This window comes from Eschscholzia californica, unplaced genomic scaffold (genome assembly GCF_041429995.1).
Source record: "Eschscholzia californica isolate CP2 unplaced genomic scaffold, dmEscCali1.0.p SCAF_3, whole genome shotgun sequence".
Classification (NCBI taxonomy): Eukaryota; Viridiplantae; Streptophyta; class Magnoliopsida; order Ranunculales; family Papaveraceae; genus Eschscholzia; species Eschscholzia californica.
The window spans coordinates 64,551,907-64,574,549 of record NW_028238420.1 but is presented as its reverse complement, the minus strand read 5'-3'; the positions used below and the strand labels follow the sequence as shown (position 1 = coordinate 64,574,549).

The window sequence follows — 22,643 nt, the reverse complement described above, 5'->3', positions numbered from 1 at the left end:
CCGAGAAGAAGCTGGAGTTCTTTCTATCGTTGATAGAGGAAACCCGATAGACCATCGGCTCTCTTTCTTAGATCTCACACTCTATCTCTCAATTTGTCGACCTCACTCACCACATCCTCTTCTCAGTCGTCTCTCTTTTAAGTCCTCCGTATCTGTATTCCATCTATCTCGCTTTCGTTCTCCCCATCGACGGGAAAATTAAGGAGAGGGCCGAGAAACCTTAAGGAGATAAACCCAATAGAAATCGAGCTATCAAAAAGTGATCACCAGAAAATGGAGCCGTTTGTTTAGAATAATGGGAAGACAAGTAAACAAGGAATTGAAAGAACTCGAGTCGTTTATATAAGTCTCTAGTTTTGAATTTAAGATCATTTTTTGTTGTTTAATCACAATGAATATATCTTGATTCTCATTAAAAATACAAAAAGAAAAAGGATATCTTTCTAGGGCAATTCATTTGCACCCTTGCAGACAACTATAACATAAAGACAAACATGTAAATGTAAAAACAGAGGAAACCTACAGAAAGAAGAGAGCTTTTGCTGGACATGCCAGAGAGTTTAGAACTGAAAATGAATAACGCTTAAATAAGTCGAAGTTCATACTCGCCAGCCATTGTTATGTATCTCACCCATGGAAGGGCTTGGTATCCACTCTTTTCAATGATCTTCAAGTAACGAACCTACGAAACATGAACGTATACAAAGATTAGAAGCTGCAAAATGAGTAATGAAACAAAAAGTATACTTCATTACTGCATCGATAATTCTAAGACAAAAATATGTCAAAAGATTGTAATTATAAAACCAAACTAAAGAACAAATGGATTGAAATAAGATGCTATAGTTTTGTATCGTTAAGTGGCTTGTACAGCAGCTACTGAAGACTAATTACAGAGAGAGAACTTCAATTATCAAACTAGTTAAGATGCTTAAAACAAAATGTGGAGGTGTTTCTGAGAGAATCACAGATGCACATTCTCGCTTAAGGGCACATGGTAATAATATAATATAAAATAACAGTAACAGGTTGAGCAATGACCTCGTAAATCAACAGAACTGATTAGCATTTTAATAAAACTCCCGGGAGATCGATGAGATATAGCCCGACGACTAGACAATACGCAGATATGGTTTTCTTTGTACTATATTAAACTTCCCTAGGAGATGGAATCAAATCGACTGGAGATAACAACAAAGACACTCGTAACACGACCAATTCCAATTTTACTAGTGTCTCCCTACATTTGAGTTCAGCTTATCTAAACTATTAACAAAAAGATACTTTCATTTTCATAGAGTACTTAGAAATAAATAGCTATGACAGAGGATGATTAAAGTACCTGTATCCCAGAGACGGTGAAATATGGAATCTCAAATTTCACCCGAATGGGAGCCTTTCTCTCCGGAGCTGATTCCTCAGCAGTTATACTAGGAAGGCGGAATTCTGCCCTCAACATGTACTCCTAAAAAAAATTCCATTTTACAAATAACATTTGAAGTTTAAACAATAATTAAATCACAATAAATCCACAACCCTAATTTTAATGAAAACTTTATATATATGAGCCACTAGCAAATCCAAGAATAAGGAAAGCAATACTGAAAGCAGGTTTTATTTTCCAGGAGGTTAAACTCTAGAGTTACCTTTCCACCAGGGAACGATTTTATTTTCCACACCAATGCATCACTTTCAGGTGCATATGCAGCTGATCCCATGGAAGTACGCACATTAGGATTTGTAGCATCAGCTAATACAGGCAATTCAATTTCAACGTTTGTTGCAGTGCTGTATTGAAATAAGGGCGTGTAAATAAAACCAGGAAATTCCAAAAATTAAGTCTGACTGTGAGTGAATCAAGTATGAAGTAGATAATTAACTAATGACTAGTTGGGGAAAAACTAATTGTACCTACGCTCCTTGAACTGACTTCGGGCTTTTACCGTAATTTCAATACGACTTCTTGAATGCCTTTCAATTTGAGCTTCTACCCAGATCAGAGGTTTTACCTGTAATGATACGCAAATGAGAGTCAACACAATGGAGACAGATTAAGATAAATTAAACAGCATTAGGCCATAACATTTTCCAAGTTAAAACCTGGGTACTAAGTCTGTATGTCATAAGATCAAAAGCTCCATCAGGAGGTATGAAAGATATAGTCCTGTCATTTTCAAATCGTGCCAGACGTACACACCTAATTCCAAAATAAAAAGAAAATTGCAGCGTCAGAAACCATAGGCTCGGCGAGGAAACAGGTCATTAGCCCATGTTATATATAAGTAAATTCTTGAATGAAAGTGGAAATTAGATGGAATGACAAATAAGATACATACTGATGAAACTTAATATCATCTAGATCAATGGATTTTCCTTTCGCGGAGCGACCCTGAGCCTCCAATAGAACTCTATCGTTTAGGCCAAGTTTACACTCAGGCATACCACTGAAACAGAAGAAAATCAAGTTAAAATCTTCCGCAGTAGTTTTGAATCATTCAAGAAATGTTCCCTTTTTAAGGGATCATTAAGAAAACGACTGTCCCGAGTGTGAGCACTAGCAGAATTTTACATGTTTGGCATGATTCGCCCTTTAAATTGATAAATCATTTACATACCCATAATTGGTTTGACAGACATGTTGCAAGCCTTCGCCACTTTGTAGATACCAATATACATGAATGGCCTAAATATTGTAGTGTATACAATAACATAAAGAGGTTTGAAGTACTGGAAACTACACTAATTACCTAAGTTTCCAACCCTGTCTGTAAAGGAATGGCAAAAGTAAGAAGAAATGCACCTCAAGTACGTTCGCATTTTTAATGCCCCGACAACATCTGAGCGGATTATTTGTCCATTGCTATTGACAAGTATATTGACGCTTTCTACCACATCCAAGAATACCTAATCAAGCAAAACATATTGCTTCCTTTAAGTCTAACAATATTAGCTAAAAGGAAAACGAAAAGAAGTAAAGGCAAGCAAAACCTACTTCATTCTTCTTGTATCGTATCCCTTCACTCCTCCAAGACACTGCATTAGTGACAGCCATAGGGGGCCTCTGATTGACTTCCATCCTATAAGCATCAGTCTTGATAAACTCACTGAGAATCTTTGCCTCAGTATATTGAGGGTAACCGAAGTCCATCATTTCATCAAGTAACTCATACTGCAACAACCATATTACATCAGTATGACATTTTCAGATATATTCCGATTGTTTATGATCAATGACATACTCAAATAAAAGTTATAAATTTTCATACCACAACGACAAAGTTATCTCTTAATGACTCCTCTTCTAATTCTTCAAAGTAATGTTTGAACACCTGCTACCGAAGAAAATCGGCTGAGAATCATGTACTTCATAAAAGATAGAACATCCACTAAATTCACATCTTTATCTTTATAGATCTGTTTTATCTAGTTTTCGAAATGTGATAAGGAAGAAAACTTACATCAACTAAGCGGTGTAGAAAGAGAATGTGACTAGCGGCATTGCAATTTTGCCTTGATGCTGTCATCAAGTAAACATTGTTGTGTTGTATAAACATGTAGGTGACTCCATTATCATATACAACTGGATCTTGAGCCTCAGTATCACCCTGAAATTAGCCAATAAGAAGAACAAATTAATTGTGCATTTAGAACCAATTCTAACTATTAAAATCAGATCAAACATCTCAAATTGAATCTCACAACTAAAAAAAGCAAAATTTCACAAAGGAGTGTGATTAGAGTCAAGAAACTAACAAAATAGAGAAATTTCGCCCTAATTTCACGTATTCTAACTGATGCTAGTGATTCTAATCAGTAACAACTTGAATAAGTGATATCAAAAAATCTATAATGGAAATAATTCAAAACCTAACTAAATCAAACCGAGATTTCGCCCTAATTTCTTCATCTACAAATGTTTATACTGAAAAAGTAACGGCATTATACAAAGACAATCAGATAACAGAAGATTGAATGATTACCTCTTTTTCAATTAACTTAGCGAAGAATTTTTCAGCTTGAAGAGCAGATACATCGCCTCTATAATCACGCCAAACAAGAACACGACCTTTAACGTCGAGAATGAAAAGCGCCGAAGCGGCGCCTGACATTGATTGATTTAATAAACCGGAAATGTGATTAAAATTTCGTTTTTATTGAAGATCTAGATCAGATCAGAGTTGTAGAAACGGATCTGATGATTTTCAGAGTGATATTTCAGATTGAAGAATCTGAAAATGAAAGAAATTTGACACTCTTTTCTTCCTCCAACTACCTCCTTGTCTGTGAAAGTGAAAGAGTTTCTCTCTCTAAATTGGGTTTCTTACCGTGAGAACGAACGAACGAACGAACTCAGAGATAGAGAGAGAGAGACAGCTTTACTCTTGTAGTTTAATTCTAATGCAAGTACGCGGCGTAAGACCCCCCTCGGACAAGGGGTGGTGGGAAACGGACTAGACGGGTAATCTACGGTCACTTGCTCATAAGGTTTGGGCGGGACGGACAAGTTCTCAATTTGTCCATTCGCATGTCTGGACAAATGGGACGGACACTCGACAAAGTTTTGTTGTATGTTGTCTATCCGAATCCGTCTAAATTATTGGGCAATCTGAGTACCGATCCAGTCGGACTCAAGCACAATGTTTATTTTTTTTTGTTTCAATCAAGAGTGTTCTATCTCTCAATTCTTTTATAATAAACACCAAACACTTTTTTCTTTATCACTAGTATTGTGGGATTCAAATGTGAAGAACAAAATTTATTTTGTAACGATAACATAGTCCCACATTGTAAACTCTTAAATGAAAAAAATTCAAAACTTTATAAATAAGAAATGTAGTCTTTCCATGCACTTATGTGTTAATGTGTAGTATGAATGCGAACTATATTTACATAACTATCTATATACGATTAAAATGTCTAAGTAAGTAAAAGTATCAATCGGATTGAAGTCCGGTTAGAGTCTTTTGTCCATGCCAGTCCAACTAAACTTGGCGGTCCGTCCAGACGAGTAGCGTCTGTCTCGGGCACCGGGCGCCTCCGAAAAGACTCTATCTCAAAAGCTGCCTTCTTTTTTTCTTCAGGCAGGGGTGGGGAAACGCAGAAATTAGTTCATGCCAGGGGGAGTTTTGTAGAAGTGATATTATGGATAAAGTTAGAGCAATCTTTGATTGTAGAGCTATTGTTATTGCAAAAGAGACACATCAAGAAGGAGATGCTTTTAGGGTTTTGGGAAAAGATTGTAGCTCCCCGGAGGCTCAAAATCTAGCATCGGATAGCAGGTTGACGACACCGGCAGAGGCGGCTTCAGCTCATCTCAATCCTGTTGTGCAACCCTCTACTAATGGGCCTCTCCCGGTGGTCGAGCGACTTCGTTCCTTGTTGGACCACACCGCGCCGATTGATACTGCCAGTTCAGCCTCCCCGATGCAGAAGTCATCCTGGAACTTTTGGATTTCGTATGCCGCCGGATCATGTCCGCTTAATGCCGCTTTTTCAAGCTCAGCATGGCGAACGACCACATCGGACTCGGGCGGTTCATGGGCGGATCCGGACTTGCAGGCCTTTTCCCACCCCTACCCAGCTCACCCCTTGTGGCCCAAAGTATAGAAGACGAAGACCCATTTGTAAATCCCACCTAAAATGGTCCATCCTCTTTGTGGGCCAAAATTCACTTCTTTGTCAGTAGTAGATGCAACTTAAGTAGGAGATAAGTTTATTGTAACTTCGCACAAAAGAGTCTACCAACTTCGAGTTAGATGTCGATCCTCCTGATTTGAAATCTTAGTTCCGCTCTTACCAGGATTGCTCCTAGTATTTCTAGCCGACATGACAATCTAAGAAGTAGCTCGGGCGAGCAGGCTACCATTGTGTTATGTAATCATGATTAACCTAATTTCATGTTGTTTCAGATTACAATAACTAACTCAAACCACCCCCAGAACCACAATTTGAACCACGTGTGGAAAAAACCTCGTTCCTTTCTCTTCTAACATGAACAGTCACGTGGAGAGTTAAATAAAGGTTCCAAGTAGACTTATTTTTCAAATTATTGGTCTCATTTTCTCTCTTTCTTTCCCTACTCTCATAACACAGGTTCATCCCTACTCTTGACATAGGTTCACAAAAGGACTGATTTGATTGAAAATGAAAGAGAAATTGTTTGTGGTCGTAAAATTCAACAACTTCAGATTTAAAAGAGAGAGGGAGAGCCATATTCATCTATTTTTAGGGGGCCATTATTCTGTTGTCCAGCAATGTGTGAAGATGATTTATACATTATATTCTTAGTTGCTAGTTACCCGTTCTCCCAGGGCCATGGCTGAGAATTTGGGGGCTCGTTCGAAATTTGAATATGGGCCTTTCATACAAGAAAGATCTTACAAGCAAAACTTAAACAAAATCCAAGATAATTCATCGCTAGATAGATGAAAATCATAGATGAATCCGAAAATATTTTGAAGAAAATAGTCATAGAAAAAAAATTTCATTTTAAAATTTCATTTTTATAGAGAATCTAGTTTAAGAATTCACTGCATGTGAGGAGAAAGATCTATTTATTCTATCTTAGGCTATAAATTTATAACTACAAATAACAAAGTGAATTTATGGAATGTAGATCTTAAAATAATATCAATTGAATATTTGATTTGAAATTTTTTTTACAAAAGTTTAGGATTCTATTTCTTAAAGCACTTCAAAAGATGAGAAAAATGCATTTGAAATAACAAATGGCTAGGACAAAGTGTAATGGAGCAGAAATAAAGAGTTCTTTAACAATTGTTCCCTCAACATACAAACACCAGAGAAAAACAAAATTATATACCAGCCGTGAGATTCGAGTCTGGGTCTACTTTACCAACCGAGCCAAGTTAAGTTTTATTGTTTGTTACACTCTAATTAATTAATTTCGATTTTTTTTTCGAAGTAGGCCCTTAGCAGTTGGGGCCCAGTGTGGGCGCCCTGCCCGCACTGGGCCATCCACGGGCCTGCGTTCTCCCCTATGTGAGACCATTCTCACATGCCCCTCACGTGTGGCGTGGTTAGCCTAACATGTGTTTTTGTTTTCAGGTGACGTGTGGCTCTAATACGTGGCACTAATACCATGTTAAGTTTGTGGTCATCCAACTCAAAACCAATTGACAATGAGTAGAGAAGACCTATACATTATATTCTTGGTTGCTAGTTACCCGTTCTCCCATGTAAAACTATTCTCACAATTCCTCCTACTATTCATTATGCACCTTATTTTCACACATCAAACATTAACACCACTATACTACTTCCACCACCGTAGCCACAACACAAAGATTTGCAAAAGGATGTATGACAAGAAACTTCATTTATTGGCATAGAGTAATCCGGGTACTATATGAAGAAAATCCGATAAACATATTGTTTGCTGACAATCGGATAGAATAATTGGCAGAAAGTACTTTCGGATAAAACAATGGTTAAAACTAACTCAGAAAATATTGTATTATGGGTCATTTGAACAGCAATGGTTGACAAATATGGAACTAAATTTTCCAGTAGGTCATATATTGTGAGCAAAATTGGAACTGACCAGAAAAAAAAAATAGTTAGGGCATATAGGTATTAGGTAAATAAAACGTATACATTATGTGTCAGTCCAAATCAAGGGGTTATTGTTCTCTCCAACATAGTACTGGCTGATACTTGTGGCAAAGTAAGCCCCCCTCTCTCTAGGTATTTCTCTTGTTGGAAGTTTCCAGTAAACCCTAGTTAACCAACACGACAGTATTGTCAATCAAAACAATTCCGCATTTTTCTTAGACGCAGTTGAGTGTTAAAGTTTTAGTGAGATACAAATACTAAAACTCTTGACAAATTTCTTTAACCTTGTTATTCATTTCTAGTGAAAATCATTATATCATTGTCCGCGTTAGGGTAAGTTCCATCAACCGAACCTCGCAAATTACTTTATAATTGTGTTTATGTGATAATTGTTTACTTTTTTTTTTCTTTTGGAGAAGATAAAATAATATCATTAATGAAAAAACAAGACAATGCAATGGTAGAAGCCTAGATGGCTAACCATCCATTACACAGATAAAATACAAGAAATTTAGATACACCAGGCTTATAGCCTAGATAAAACATCCCAAATCCTGATGTATTGGCTGAAAGGGATCGACTTGCTCCATAGTTGATTGGTTTCCCAATAGTGAATTAAGCTCTTAGCTTGAATGATGATATTATCCCGTGTAGCTTCTCTGTCACTTTCTATCTCCATTGTTTACTTTCATTACTGATTTTTTTTGTGTTTGCTTGTTCTTTATCATAACAATATATATTTCACGATAGACAGAAGTTTCTCTATCGAGAGGAATGTTTGTCTAAAGTTAGTAGCTGAAAAGATAATTTAAAGTTTACCGAAAACCCATTCTCTCTAATTTGGTAATTGATTTAATCGAAATTCAATCCTAAAGGTGAAAGTACATAAAATGTAAAATGTATTGGAGGGAAAGGAATATAAGTTTTAGAAACAAGAAATGGGGAGAGAAAAATAAGTTGCCCCAAAAGGTTTAGGGGTTTTCTTTTATCATTTTATTAGTTGAGTAGAAAGATTTCATGATCTTGGTCAATGATGAAAATAGCAACTCTAGACACAAACACACACACACACACACACACACACACACACACACACAGATATATATATATATGCACCATATATTTTATATCATTACTCTTAACTAAGGTCTAAGTTCAAAGCAAAGTGATAATGGTCCTTCATCCAAGAGTCATTCAAGATTAGGAATCCATAATTATACAAATATAAACTCTATGTGAAGACTAAATCATAGGCCTACCTTCTACATATAGAATATCATGTAGTATTAAATTAGTTAAAGTATGCTTATAAATTTATAGTCAGCAACAATGTTAGTTATACCTCAATTTTATGATCCATATCGCCTTCCATCTAGTCTAGTGAATTGGTAGTACATACTTTTTTTGTAGATCTCGAAATGTACCAACTTAGTAGATTGGGAAAAGGAGTACTAGCATATATAGCAAGATAATCAAATTTGAGATAAGTAACATTGTTGTGTAGTAGAAAGTGAGATTAGATGTGTATTGAGAAATTTTTTTTTTTGGGATGAAGCTAGAATTGAGAAATAGAAGATCACACAATTAACAAACATAAACATAACTATTATCCCACATTCAAATCACTTACATAAACACTTGAAGTCATATATATACATCAATCAAATGAAGTAATAATAAAACTTCTTATGCTAATTGAATAACACACTAGCTAGATTATGTTCTTTAAGAGAGATGCATATATGATATATGAAACTTCTTAAAAAGTTCACATGTTTCCTCCTCTTTCATTGATATCACTTGACGAACTATCATCAGTCCATGAAGGAGGATATGGAGGGAGTGAACCTGAATTCAGGAAGAGAGAGCCTCCTCCACTTTCTATCCTAGTGACGGTCCTTGGGCGAGGGACAACCGGTGATATATAAGTCCTCGGTTGTGCGCTTAACATAGTCGGAATTTCATTGTAGGTGTGGCGAATAAGATCGGCATTTGTAGCATCAAGTTCCTTTTGAAGTCGATTAACCTCGCTTTGAAGAAACGAGATCGCCCCAACACAACCATAGACTGGATCCTTTATCCTTGCTTCAGCTTCATAGGCAAGAGAGTTAACTGCATCTTCTCTTTGGTGAGGGAGAACCTTATTAAGGAGCTTTGTGACATTACTTGCACCAAAAATCTTGTGAACATTAACAAACTTTTGTGGTTCTTCGGGTGGGAAATATGGTGCAAAAATGCAACCCTGAATGCACTTTCTCCTTAAGTACTTACATGCAGCACAAGGAGAGTTTGATGAAGAACTTGATGAAGCCATCTTTAGCTGCATCAACAAATAACCCACTAAAACCCTAGCTTCCATTACTTAATTATCCAAATTATCTTCAAATAATATTTGGGAAGAAGCTTTTTCTACATAAGCTATCTAGATCTGACTGATGATCACTTGGTAGTTTTTTTTTCCAAAGAAGGATTTCATGTATGTATCTAGGGTTAGGGTACGTTGCAAAAAAGGAAAACTACTCACAACCAATAAATTTAACTAAATCTCTAGCTAGTATGTTTTTTTGGATTATAAAGACTTGATCTTTCTACTTCATATATTACTCTCACTTTCTTTCTATACTAACTTCTTTTTTTCCTTCTCTCTTCCCTTTAAACTTTCTTAATTCTAGGGTTAGGGTTTGTTGCAAGAAAAGAAAAATATTCACAACAAAGAAAACATGACTAGATCTCTAACTAGTATGTCTATTTTTTTCCTTCACTCTTTCTTTCTCTACTAACTTCCTTTTCTTCTTTCCTTCTCTTTCTTGTCTTCCCTTTTAGCTTTCTTAATTCCACTCTCCTTAATCTCTGTCAAAACCCCATCGAGTTAACTTTTGGTAGATGTTTAATATATTTATGTTAAAGTTAGCTCACTAGCTAGCTTTCAATGACTATATCTTCTGAGATTATCTTTCTAGAATCTAGGGTTTAGGTGCTACCTCAAAACTAATACTTTTCTTCAATTCCTTTTAGATCTCATGCAAGTCACTTGCCACTTCTTATAACTTGTAGGGTTGCAAACAAAAAAACATATTAGTGGAAAATGAACCGAAAGAATTTAGTATAACACGAGTGATAATCTGTCTGACTACTATTCCGGCTGATCTAGGCTAGAATATGTGGTCTGACATGATTTAGAGAGAGTACAACACTTTGTGTATGTACCCGGCGGACTCTCATTCTCTTAGTATATATAAAATAAGAAGATCATGAAGAGAAAGGAAATAAAATAAAGCAAAAGAAAGAGGAAAGATGGTTATGTGGGTTACCAGCTGATTTATGAAGATCACTGACTCCTCCTTTGAGTACAGAGAGATAGAAGATTAAAAAACTGAGGTGGTCAGATTGTAGTACTTTTTGTTTTCTGTAAGAACTCACCCACTCTGAACACTTGTTGTTTTTGGGTTATCCTAGATCAAGAAAATTATGTACTAGTGATTGAAAGACAACATGGTTACTAATTTATTTTATCTAGCTAGGGTAGGGAATGGGTAACCCTAATTGGAGGAGAAAGAGAGCAGTTCCATCAAGATTTATAAGCAGTGAACATAGAAAGAAGGCAAAATGCACTAGTATATAGAGTGAAAGATAAAGATAAAAGACAAGATGTAATAAAACACAAAAGAATGACTATGACATTTTAACATCCATTTTTGTCGATATTAATTTAAGGAAAATGTGTATCGACCCGGAAAATATCTCCGCCCTAGAGTGTGTGTCTAGACATGACATGTTTCGGGCATAACATCACGATTCACGAGTACTAATTTTTAATATCTTTGTACACTTATTTTTTTTGTAAATAGTGTAAATCTGTGCCAACTTATGTAAATCTCTTTGCACTCAATACTTTTTTTTTTTTGATGAGATCCCCAATACTTATACAACCAACAAACTATGTGTAAATATGTATAGATCTTATTAGTGCATCTCTCCAAACTTTACATAAAAAGTTCAATTCTAAAGAAAATCAATGACTGATTCTTGGACAAGAAAATTTTATCTTACAAAACTGAAATGAATAAAGTGAAGCTGACAGTCCATTGGTAGATCAGAATCGTCATAAACACGGATTACGACAAACGATAAATTTTTTGCCTAGATTTAGTTTTCTTGTTCTTTAGTTTTTTTTTGCCTAAAAATACTATGAAATACAACATAACTAATTAATTATTATTTTTTTTTGGAAGAAGCAAAATAGTCCATTAAGAAACAAAGAACTGGTAGCCGAGAATGCTACCAAAAACTCCTCTCTACAAAGATACACGCCAATACAATGAAAGGCTTAAAGCCTAGATAAAGCATCCCAATTACAAATAAAATAACTAAAGTTTGTGTTCTTGATCCATGGTTATTTGATTGCCCAATGGAACACCAACCCCTTGATCTTAACAACTATGTTTTCTAATGTTTCTTCTTTTTCATTTTTCGCTTCAAGCAGTCTAGTATTTCTTTTTACTCCAAATGGTCCAAATTGTAACCGGAAGGGTGCATAGGTTGATGAAACTCTTCCTATCTTTGCTTTTCTTGTGGTTCCATTCTCTAACAACTTGAGCAATTGATTGTGTAGAGTTAAGATGGATAGAATGTGTTAAAGAATAGGGATGTCAACGCGGCGGGTTTGGGACAGTTCATCCCCTTCCCAATTCCGTCCCGTTAGTAAACGGGTTTTACCATAACCGTCCCAATAAATAATTGGGGTGGAAAATTGCTAAACCATTACCACCCCGCCCCGCCCCGTTTAATATAAAACGAGGCAGGTCGGGTTCAAAGTATTTTGTTTCACAAAAGTTATTTTAGTTTGAAGTAACGTAATAATAGTTAACAAAATTTTAGAAGACTTTAAGTTTATCAATCATAAACATTACAACTACTTAAATAATATAAAACATCAAATAATTAAATTGATAATATAAGATTAAAGTTTTAGAAACATAACCTTAAATAAAACATATATTTAATATATAACATACTAATCGGTTCGGGGCGGAGTTTACTATCTAATACCAAACCCGCCCCGAACCCGATTAGTTTTTTTTTATCTTCATACCAAACCCGAATCGTTTAATTAACGGGGCGGTAAAACCCGTCCCATTACGGGCGGGTTTGAGAAAAAAACCCGCCGGTTCAGACCAAATTGCCACCCCTATTAAAGAAATCCACACGCTTAGTAAAGGGGCAAAGGAAGAATAAATGATCTTGTGTTTCTTCATATATCTTACATAAGGAGCATCTATTTGGAATAATCAGCCCTTTCTTGATCATACTATCAATTGTCTGAATTGAAGAATGTTCCAAAGCCCAAAGAAAGAAAGAGACTTTTGAAGGAATAACCTTATTCCAGTAGAAAGTAGAAGTGATGGTCATAGGGTGGCTTTCCATTTGTTCCAATGCTTGGTAGAGGGACCTAATCGTGAAGCCATCTGGGCGAGGGGTCCAAGTTATTTCGTCTCCGTTGGAGTTTAGTGAATTAGAAGCCTCTGTGGTAGCTTCAAGCATGGTCGATAAGTCAAGAATCTCGGATTCTTTTATAGGCCTGGTGAAGTGTAAATTCCATGAATCATCGGAAAAAGTAACTCCCATATTATCTGAGACAGAAGCCTGCCTCTTTTTGGAGGCTCTCCAAAGAGATGAGTATTTTGTTCTAAAGACCCCTTTCTTCGTCCAATCGTCAAATCAGAAATTAATCTTGTCTCCTCGGTTAATATGAAGCTATGTTAGCTTTTGAATCTCATGAGTCATGGTAGAGATGTATTTCCAAGGACCACATCCTTTGAAGTTTTTCTCCATTTTAGGGAACCATCTACCCGACTGAGCTTTATACTATTCATCTATTATTTTCCTCCATAGACTGTCTGGTTCTTGACCATAGCGCCAAATTCGTTCACCAAGTAAGGATCCGTTCATCAATTCCAAGTTTTTAACTCCTAAACCATCATATTTCTTGTTACGACAAATCTTGGGCCATGCTACCCAGTGGTGCTTCCTTTTTTATGCCGATGAACCCCACAGGAAGTTTCTAATTGTCTGTTCAATGATATTATTAATAGACACAGGCATTAGAAACAAGGATAAATAGTATATGGGAATAACACTTAATGTGCTCTTGATCAGAATCAATCTTCCTCCTTTTGAGAGATATTTGCACTTCCAACAAGCAAGTTTCTTTTTTATCTTTTCAACTATGAGATGCCAAAAGTCTTTACACTTGGAAGATTTACCTAATTAATTAATCACAGTGAACCATGAGCGACTAAGTGATTATGCTCGAAGAAATTATGAATTAGAATGATATTTTGATATTTTGGGTCCCTAAGATTCTATAAGGTCTCTAATCTCTATGCTACGTGGTGTCCCTTTAAATATTAATAATGTAAACACTGAATTTGATTACACAATTCTCTGACTGATGCATGATTTAGGATAAAATCCATCATATACAGTACATGTATATATATATATATATATATATATATATATATATATATATATATATATGAGAGAATCATTAAACCCATATACTCCCTTTCGGCTATTCTTTTTTGGGTATAATTGTATGATGATGGTCTTAGCAGATATACTATATTTGAAGAAATTTGTCACACATCAATTATTAGTCTCATCATCATCTTTGGCCTTTTCAACAAATCATCATCTTTGGTGGCACAATTAATATTGCATCTCATTTGGGGCTCTATTTATAATCCACTTTATCTTTTAAAATAACTCAAAATAAGGACCCATAATACAATCCTTAAGCCAAATACAAGAGTATACGAGTAGTGATGAGACATATACAAATACAAATACAAGAAGGATATATATATATATATAGCGATATATATATATATATATATATATACATTTTCAATCTTCATGTTTGTATTTAATATAATATCTAGTATCGACATGGTTTAATCATGGTTTAAACAAGTCATTGCAACACTTTCTTAAAATATCACAATTTTGTTTCAAACATGTTGCAACTCTTTTGCAATCAGTTACAAACTTCTTGGAAAGAATTTACTAAAACACTTGAAAAGTCAAAAACTAATTTTATTTTAACTGACTATCTCTCTATTAAAAATAAAATATTTAAAAGGAAATTTGAAATCTTTTATTATACCTTTTCCATGAATACAATAACTTTTGAAATCTTTTATATAAGAAAAAAACCATGGAGCCATTACCCTCTTAGTTCTTTGTAAGAAAAAAGTCAAAGTTTATATAGATGTGTATCGGTTCGAGGATGATCAAATGGTTAGGATACCATCAAATAGATATCTAGTACTATCAATAAAGCCTTACCACTTGGTGTACACTTAGTGTAAGATAATTTGAAGCTCATAAGGTTGTCTTTCTCTGTGTTTAAAACCGAGGGAAATCTTCTAAGTCGCGCGGGAAAATAATGGGACTTATCAGCATTTCGCCCACAAAACATGTCTCAGTTTCTAGGTATTCTTCTCCCAGTCGTTTGAATTCAAATGAGCGGAACCATGATTCTACAATTAGGGTTTTCCCCAAATTCCTGAACTTCTCATAAATTTGAAATTTTTTTATCACGAAATCAACCATTTTCTTCAACGTGCTTATTTCCTATTTATCAGCTTGAAATACGATATGCGTGATTCTTTTGTAATCAGACAAGTAGAGAAACCCTAGTTGGGGGTTTTCCCCAAGTCAGTTAAATTGCAGAAAAGTAGAGATCTTTCCACCAAGTCCGTTCTGAATGCTGCTGGGTATGGCGAATTTTGACCTCGGAAGCGCGATTTAGGCAGGAAGAATGGTTTGATCATCGTCGACCTCGGATCAAGGCGAGAGAAGAATCCAATTTCATTCTGAGTATGTTTATTATTTGTTTTTTTATGTGGGATTAGTTGGGGTATAGAGTTGAAGATATATTAGTTCTCATAATATAGATGAATTTGATACCATGAATATATGCTTGAAGATATATTAATTTTCCAAATTGTTCATTTATCCAAGATCACGATCATATACTTTCTTGCTCTAGTAACCCTAATTTCATTTATTTATCTTTTTTAACCCTTGCCCACTAAAGCCAATATTAATTTGAGTTTACCCCGAAATTAATACGCAATTCACCTTAACACTATGAGATAATGGAATCCGGCACCAGGGCCTCAAAGAGGCAGAAATGGGTGTCACACATGTCCTCCAACAGTATCCTAAATTCTGCCAGCTTCAATGACCATTCAACGTCCTCTCCGCTTCGGCCACAATGATACCAGCACCTTAATGGCAGCCCGTTTATAATAAGTCTGTGTTGGTTTAGTAGTACTGGTGACCACCACAGGCACAGCGTAGAGTGGGTGTTGGCGTTCACAGTATTGGGGTGAACTCGCGCTGAATTGAAGAACGAAGAGGGTTCAGGTTGGGGCAACTGGTGAAGGGGTAAATTGGTCAAAGTTACCCGTTTTCCGCTACTTTAACGCCCTCACGATGGACTCCTTCGTCTCATGATGTTAAGGTGAAATACACAATAATTTGGAGGATAGGATTAGTCAATGGTCTCCATTACAAATTTTCTTCAGCAATGCTTAGTCTTAGTGATCTGGTTTGGCGTTTAACATAGATAGTATGCTTCCTTATCTGAGTATTCGAGAGGTAGTAATTATCTCGATACATGCATAATGTCATCCATAACTCTTTATGATGACAGTATTAGTAAAAGTTACTTGAGCATCAAAATGTACATATATTGACATATATATCACATATTACTACTTACACAACTCTAAACTTTTATTTTGTTGCTTACATATTTTCTTTGTACAAATGATATTTAATTATACAGGTGTGATCGATTATCTGTAGCTCACACTTTGCTTTATAGTTAGATGTCCTTCACCCAGTTCCATATTCTTGAAAACATGTCCATCTGTAACTTCATAGCTGCCGTAGCCCGGGCAGTAGCTTGAGCTGGAGTCTCTTCTTCTGCTGCAATAAGTCAGAGACTCAGAAAGTAATAGAATACGGAGTAAGATGGAAAATTCAAAATGAATGTACATATAAGTCTCGGCTATTGATATTGTCCCTGCTTTTGCCACCAAACCCAACCCAAGAGGTACAAGGTTTTGTTTCTAGGAAGGTTACTTGAGTACAAACTCACTAGGCTTGCGCTTGCTCTTATATCTCAAGCCCCCACGCGAGCGCAAGCTTAGTAATTGTCGAGGAGAATTTTGGGTGGGGCTCGTGAAGCAAAACCATGTACTCATTGGGCTGGACCGGGGTGGCAAAAGCGGGAAAAATATCGATAACTTCTGAGACTTAGATCGTCATAAGGAATTATCGAAATATTTGAAAATATCCAGTCATGTGTTGAAGTCTAGCCGACTTTCTATTGATCACAATGTTGTAACAAGAAAAATATCTTTCTACAAAGTTTTGGTTCTATACTTTTATCATATGTTGCATAAATAAGACCATGTGAATTCAGTAGGCAACTATACCAATCTGTGACCAAAATAACTTCCGTAAGGAGCTATCTTACCTGTTTTTTGCTGCCTATGAAGATCAGGTTCGTTCTGTTTCAGTTGCTTTTGAAAGCACTTAGCTGCCATGAAAACATTTGAGGGTCGTTCCCACCCTCCTCCAAATACTCCATATCCCTCTTTAGGTTGAGGGCGTATAAGAAATTCAAGCACTGCCAAGTCTTCTCTTTCTACCCAGTGAATGCAGTTTACTGGACATGAATCTACTGATAACTGTTGGAAAAAATGTTCATTTTCTTGAAATTCATCAGTAAATCCATCAAGAATATGGTTGATATAGATAAAACCAACCGAATGTTCCCAAATAGATTACCTTTATTGCGTGTTTCCTTGGTCATTTATCATCACCGATTTGGTTTTAAAGTGGGATCAGTGTTCAATAGCATTCAATTGATCAGAGTTTCTAGTCTGCTGAGGTAAGATTGGTCTGTTAATTTTATTCTGTAAGTAAGATCTATGACAAATTACCTGTATTTTTTCATCGTCATCTCCGAATTGAACTTTGACTCTTGCAGATCCGAGAGCCTCATCCATCATAAATGTCCGACTCGCATTGTGTACGCATTCTCTGCAACCTATAAAAATCAAACTCAATTTCAGATTCACTCTTCAGTTATAGGTATTCTACTACTCTTGCGAAAACTCTGTCTCACTCTTGCTCTATATGTATAGAATGATCGACCTATGCATAAGTTCTCATCGACAAAAAGAGCTTGGTCTCTCAAAGGCCCCTTCCATGAGCTGTAACCCAAACCAGAGAAGTCATCTTTTGTTTTTCTGCTATTAGAAGAAGCATCATATTCTCTTCTCATGTCTTTTCTCATCAAAACTCTATAAGCTTCATTCAGCTTTAGTGTATACTCATGACCCTGAAAAACAACAAACTCAAAATTCATTAACAAAATTATAAACATTTATAATCAAATCTCCATCTAACTCGTACTATCTGACCTTAGGACCCACAATATCTGGGTGATATTTCTTCTGCAACTTTCTGTAAGCTTCCTTAATTTCTTTTGGGTTTGAATCAATAGAAACTCCAAGTAACTCATAATAATTATCAGAACTCACTCCTTCGAATATTCTTTTAGCACAACACTTGACTGAATATTTCTGCCTCCATCTTTAATCAAAATAACTACTATTTGCATTAGAGTTTGATTCTAACAATAAATTTATGAAAAAAAAATTTAGTACCCATGACTAGAGTTTTTCGTATTTACCCCGAAATGGGTTGCGTTCGATGAAAAAGGCGATGAGCTCCTGTGGGCTGTACGTTTGAGAATGGATAGACTGTGCCTGTATGCACTAACATGATTCTTCTCTTCTTGACCAGATATTTGGAGAAGATGATTTAGAAAAGTTATTTCTCTTATGTTTGATGTTAGTAACTCATTCCAAGTATATGAATTTTCTTATAGGATCTTTATGTACATATCGTATATATATATATATATATATATTTTTTTGATGAAGGATGTACATATCGAATATGGATGGTTAAAGATAAGTTGAGATAAAGAGCTTGCTTTTTCCTGATTTTGATGTTTTTGTCAGGGTGTTGGATATTTTCTTAGAGAGAGAAAACTTCAATGAAGCTGTAGAGATACTTACAAAGAAGAAAAAGACCTTGATGAATTTTCAATAGTTAGAATAACTCTCTAGACTTCTTGTAGATGATATTTATTTTGTTTTCGGAGAAAAAAATTGAATCAAACTATAAGTAGTGTACTTCTTGGCATTTGATATTTCAGCTGCCACATCAAGTCAAATGCAATGCTTTTGCATCTCACTCTATTGGACCATTAGGCCCAGATAAATAATTATGAGGGCCTGAGGCCCAAATCCAGTGTTTGACGAAAATGTTATAAACCAGTCCTACATTACTGAGAGACGAAGTACGGTGCTTTACTTTTTCCCAGTGACGCGTTTTAAAGTCTTAAGGCCCTGAAATGCCAAAGTGACAAGTATCGCTAGCAGCCTAGAAGATTGGTTTCCATAATCTTTAAATAAGATGAAATTCTTTACTAAGTTTTAGAGAGACAAAGAATACATGAAATCAAAACTTATAGTATAGTCTGCTTCTGCATGTTTTAATAAAAACTTTAGATTGTAGAATTATTCTGAAAGCCTCCTACCCATCTTTTATAGTTAAGTTAGGTCTAGATCCTTGTAACATTAGATCACTCAATGGTCAGCTCCTCCATTTAGGGTTGTAAAAACTTAACAATATCTGATATCGGACTAAATCACCCAAGGGGAGCTAAGTGATATGGTCAATACATAAGGCCATAAGGGAGAAAATCAGGGAAATATATATCGAGAAAACCGTGGAAAGATCCATCTATCTTAGTCTATCAAATTTTGTTGGGTATTAGGCTATTTGTCAATATGAACTACAAAAATCTAGACAAATTCAGTATTTGATGCTTGAGACACCACTAGCTAGTTGGAAATAAGTTCATTTGATAGTTATTGTAGACTTGTCGTTACAGAGTTTCCGGAGTAAAATCATGTTCATTTCATGTTCTAAATTTCCACCAGTTATCGTAATCAAGTTATAGTTGCAGTAGAAAAACTCTCATTATTCCCCGGATAAAAGTGAAACCGTTGAGAGTATCAGCTTTCGAAGGCAGTTCCCTAACGATGGATCAGGATGTAGAGCAAGATGATCAAATTCTCCTAAGAATTCTGTGGAGCTCTCTGATGTGTCACATAAAGATGTTGTTACAGACTGAATCACCAACTCAAACAACTGATAAAAAATTTGAGGACGAATTGCCACTGACTGAAATCTCAAAAAGTGGAGTTCAGATTCAAGGACAGGAGAAGGGTAGATTTCTGAAGGCAGTTTGATGCTACTTTCTTCAGCTAGATGCAACGATAAAGATTCCATTAATGCTTATTTAAGTATAAAACTCTTTTATTCCTTACTATGATTGTTTATCCATACGATTATTCACTTTTACTCTCATTCTGCCACCTACATGTTCATTCGGAAATGGTATACGGTTCTTGGTGTTCTTGTGCCATCCGATATCCAAGTCCAGACTGCACAAAGAAATTATTAACACTCTCGAACGAAAATATAATATTACTAAATTTTTGTTCTTTTTTCTTCTGAGAATTTTGTTGGTGGTAAATATAGTAGTACTGATACTATTTTACATACTGATTGATATGACATTTTTTCCAGCATCTCTTGGTATTTGGCGGTAAACGGCTAAACGCATATATGGTGCTGAAGTCTCGAAGGAGCTACTCTCACTGTGGGTTTTAGGTCCTCCAATTGTTGGTTTGTATATCAAGATGCTTCGGGAGTTTCTGTTGACTCTATCTTTTCACCTTCAGACAGACGATTAGAATTTAAAAAACTCATCGATCTTTTATGGTGTAGGGTACAACTATGTTGTTCAAGGAAGACTTGGATCAATTCCCGCTTTTGGCAACCACTAGTAGACATGAAGAACTTGGACTATGATCAAGTACCGAAGAACTAACTGGAGTGTTGGAAGAATGGGCATTTGAGAACTGAGAAGTACCTTGATCTTAAATAATCGATCTGTCCATTCTATTGCAGAACAATAAGATTACTAAATCAATTAAATAATCGATCTTAAATAATCGATCTTAAATAATCGATCTGCTCACCTCATCTAGTATTTCTGTCTGAAAATCTTAAATCAATTACAGGTCCCAAAAGAAGAAGATTCTTAGTCCAAGACAAGGTTAGGACCTCGATTGAGAGTCCTGAATCAGCAAGTGTGGTTTCAACATTCGTTACAACGAGACGACTCCAATACCAAGGTACTTCTATTTCATTTTACAAATAACAACGATACAAGTACACCCTTGTACACCGTCTTGAACAGAACAAGGGGTAATTTTGCTTTTTCATACCTTTTCAGAGGGTGTGTAAAGACAAGATTGTCCTTTGGATCAAAGAACACCTTCACTTAATCCCTAACACCTTCACTTAAACCCTTGTGCAGTAATTTTGTCATTTTACACCCTTTGAAAGTGTATGAAGACAAAATTTCCCATTGTCCTATTCCAGGCGGTGCACAAGGGTGTAAGGGATGGTGTACTTGTAGTTGTATCATTGTTGCATATCCTATGTTATTTTTCTTTTCTTGTTGCTGAATTACATGTAAATTGCTTCTTGTGGATTTTCCTCAAGATACATAAGCTATTGCTTAACCTTCTTGTCTTTCTATTGAATTTAGGCCATTTGCTTCTCTCACTATACCTTCTCTCACAGTTTGATATATAGAGATATTTTTGTAAACATTGCTCTATCTAAAGTCTGGTTTTTGATGCCATTACAATGCCTTGAATACCTCTTTCTTCTACATGAATTCCGGTTAACCTAAATCATATGCTTTTATGTTACACATAGAACCTTTTATGTTATGTTATTCTAGTTGCTCATACTGTATATAGGGGTTCATGAAAGAAAGGGTTGATTTTCAAACAAAAAGAAGGGGTTGTTAGGATTGGATTCTTTTTATGTGAAGAAAGGTTCGGCGAGCCGCACTTACAGAGACCCCCTATGGAGTTTGAATAGAGAGAATAATAGACTGCGACGGTTTTGTAGGAATCTACGACCACGAAGTTCTTCGAAGCTTGAATTCACTGCGTGGCGACTCATTACTCTGCTAGGACCATACACTAGAAATTTTGAATCTTGACTTCTCTATCAAAACCAAAGAATTTCTATTTTAAAACCATCATGTATCATGCTTTACAAAATTTGTGCTACATATTTTTATAGATTACTCTTTTGGTTTTTCTTTTTTGTTGTTGTTGAAGTCAAAGTCCATGAATGGGAAGACTTTTTCAATAGAATATAGGGTACAAATAGGTTACTTTTTGACTTTGAGGTGTTCATCTTGTCTATATGATGTTGAAGCATGTCAAGTTTGGGGTTCAAGTTTGAAGGTGGTTGGCTTGACTATGCAATTTTGACTCTAACGTTGAAAATTATACTTAATTTTATTCCTAATTAACAATCAATTCTCCTCTGTATTTAATTGTGATGTATCTGTCAAAACCTTCTAATCAAATAATTTAGATTCAGATGCTGATGGGTGCGCCCACTAAACAACCAAAAGAAGTAAAGAAACTAAAAATAACTACTATAGCATATTCGAAAACTCCAATGGAGAAGAATGGGAAGTGGCATATCCATATCAAAGATACTAATATAAGTTCAGAAATAATCAACAACCAGATTAAAGAATAAAAATTTTTAGGAGAAAATGTTTGTTATATTATTTTGGGTTAATTCCTTTTTTAGTCCCTAATTTGTGATCAACTCATCATTTTGGCCCCCTTGAGTTTTCGGCAGTCCGATTTGGACCTGAAAGAACAAATTTTTTTTAACTTTTTCTGGGACTACCACCTCATCTCTATTTCTCATCCACTTCACCTCCTCTCTCCCCTCCACCTTACCTCCACCTCATCTCCGACGAAAATCGTCAGTCAGTAAAATTCCAGCCTGCGACCAAA

General features: G+C 35.6%; 2 protein-coding genes, 1 long non-coding RNA gene and 1 pseudogene across 5 annotated transcripts; 1 reads left to right on the top strand and 3 right to left on the bottom strand.

The window, feature by feature from the left end:
• Nucleotides 1–337: 337 nt before the first annotated feature.
• Nucleotides 338–4,615, bottom strand: LOC147553308 (AP-1 complex subunit mu-2-like). The gene is made up of 11 exons (XM_086664752.1): nt 3,981–4,615; nt 3,459–3,605; nt 3,267–3,329; nt 2,993–3,169; nt 2,801–2,904; nt 2,337–2,444; nt 2,101–2,197; nt 1,912–2,009; nt 1,647–1,788; nt 1,343–1,465; nt 338–682 (listed from the first exon to the last, which is right to left on the bottom strand). The coding sequence occupies exons 1-11, from the start codon at nt 4,107–4,109 to the stop codon at nt 584–586; spliced, it is 1,287 nt and encodes a 428-aa protein (XP_086520878.1). The 5' UTR covers nt 4,110–4,615; the 3' UTR covers nt 338–583.
• Nucleotides 4,616–9,343: 4,728 nt separating this feature from the next.
• LOC147553307 (LOB domain-containing protein 25 pseudogene) lies at nt 9,344–9,889 on the bottom strand (annotated as a pseudogene).
• Nucleotides 9,890–16,316: 6,427 nt separating this feature from the next.
• On the bottom strand, nt 16,317–18,577 carry LOC147553306 (chaperone protein dnaJ C76, chloroplastic-like). 2 transcript variants are annotated; one of them, XM_086664748.1, is made up of 6 exons: nt 18,356–18,577; nt 18,084–18,255; nt 17,815–18,001; nt 17,601–17,707; nt 17,132–17,345; nt 16,317–16,578 (listed from the first exon to the last, which is right to left on the bottom strand). In XM_086664748.1, the coding sequence occupies exons 1-6, from the start codon at nt 18,445–18,447 to the stop codon at nt 16,475–16,477; spliced, it is 876 nt and encodes a 291-aa protein (XP_086520874.1). In that variant the 5' UTR covers nt 18,448–18,577; the 3' UTR covers nt 16,317–16,474. The 2 variants fall into 2 exon arrangements, with proteins under 2 accessions (XP_086520874.1, XP_086520875.1); XM_086664749.1 differs by having other exon boundaries at nt 16,317–16,575.
• Nucleotides 17,343–22,140, top strand: LOC147553305 (uncharacterized). Of its 2 annotated transcripts, XR_015236544.1 has the most exons (7): nt 17,343–17,548; nt 17,648–17,751; nt 18,690–18,779; nt 20,329–20,427; nt 20,530–20,670; nt 20,826–20,939; nt 21,576–22,140. It is a non-coding gene; the product is annotated as an uncharacterized LOC147553305 (long non-coding RNA). The 2 variants fall into 2 exon arrangements; XR_015236545.1 differs by lacking the exon at nt 18,690–18,779.
• Nucleotides 22,141–22,643: the final 503 nt, after the last annotated feature.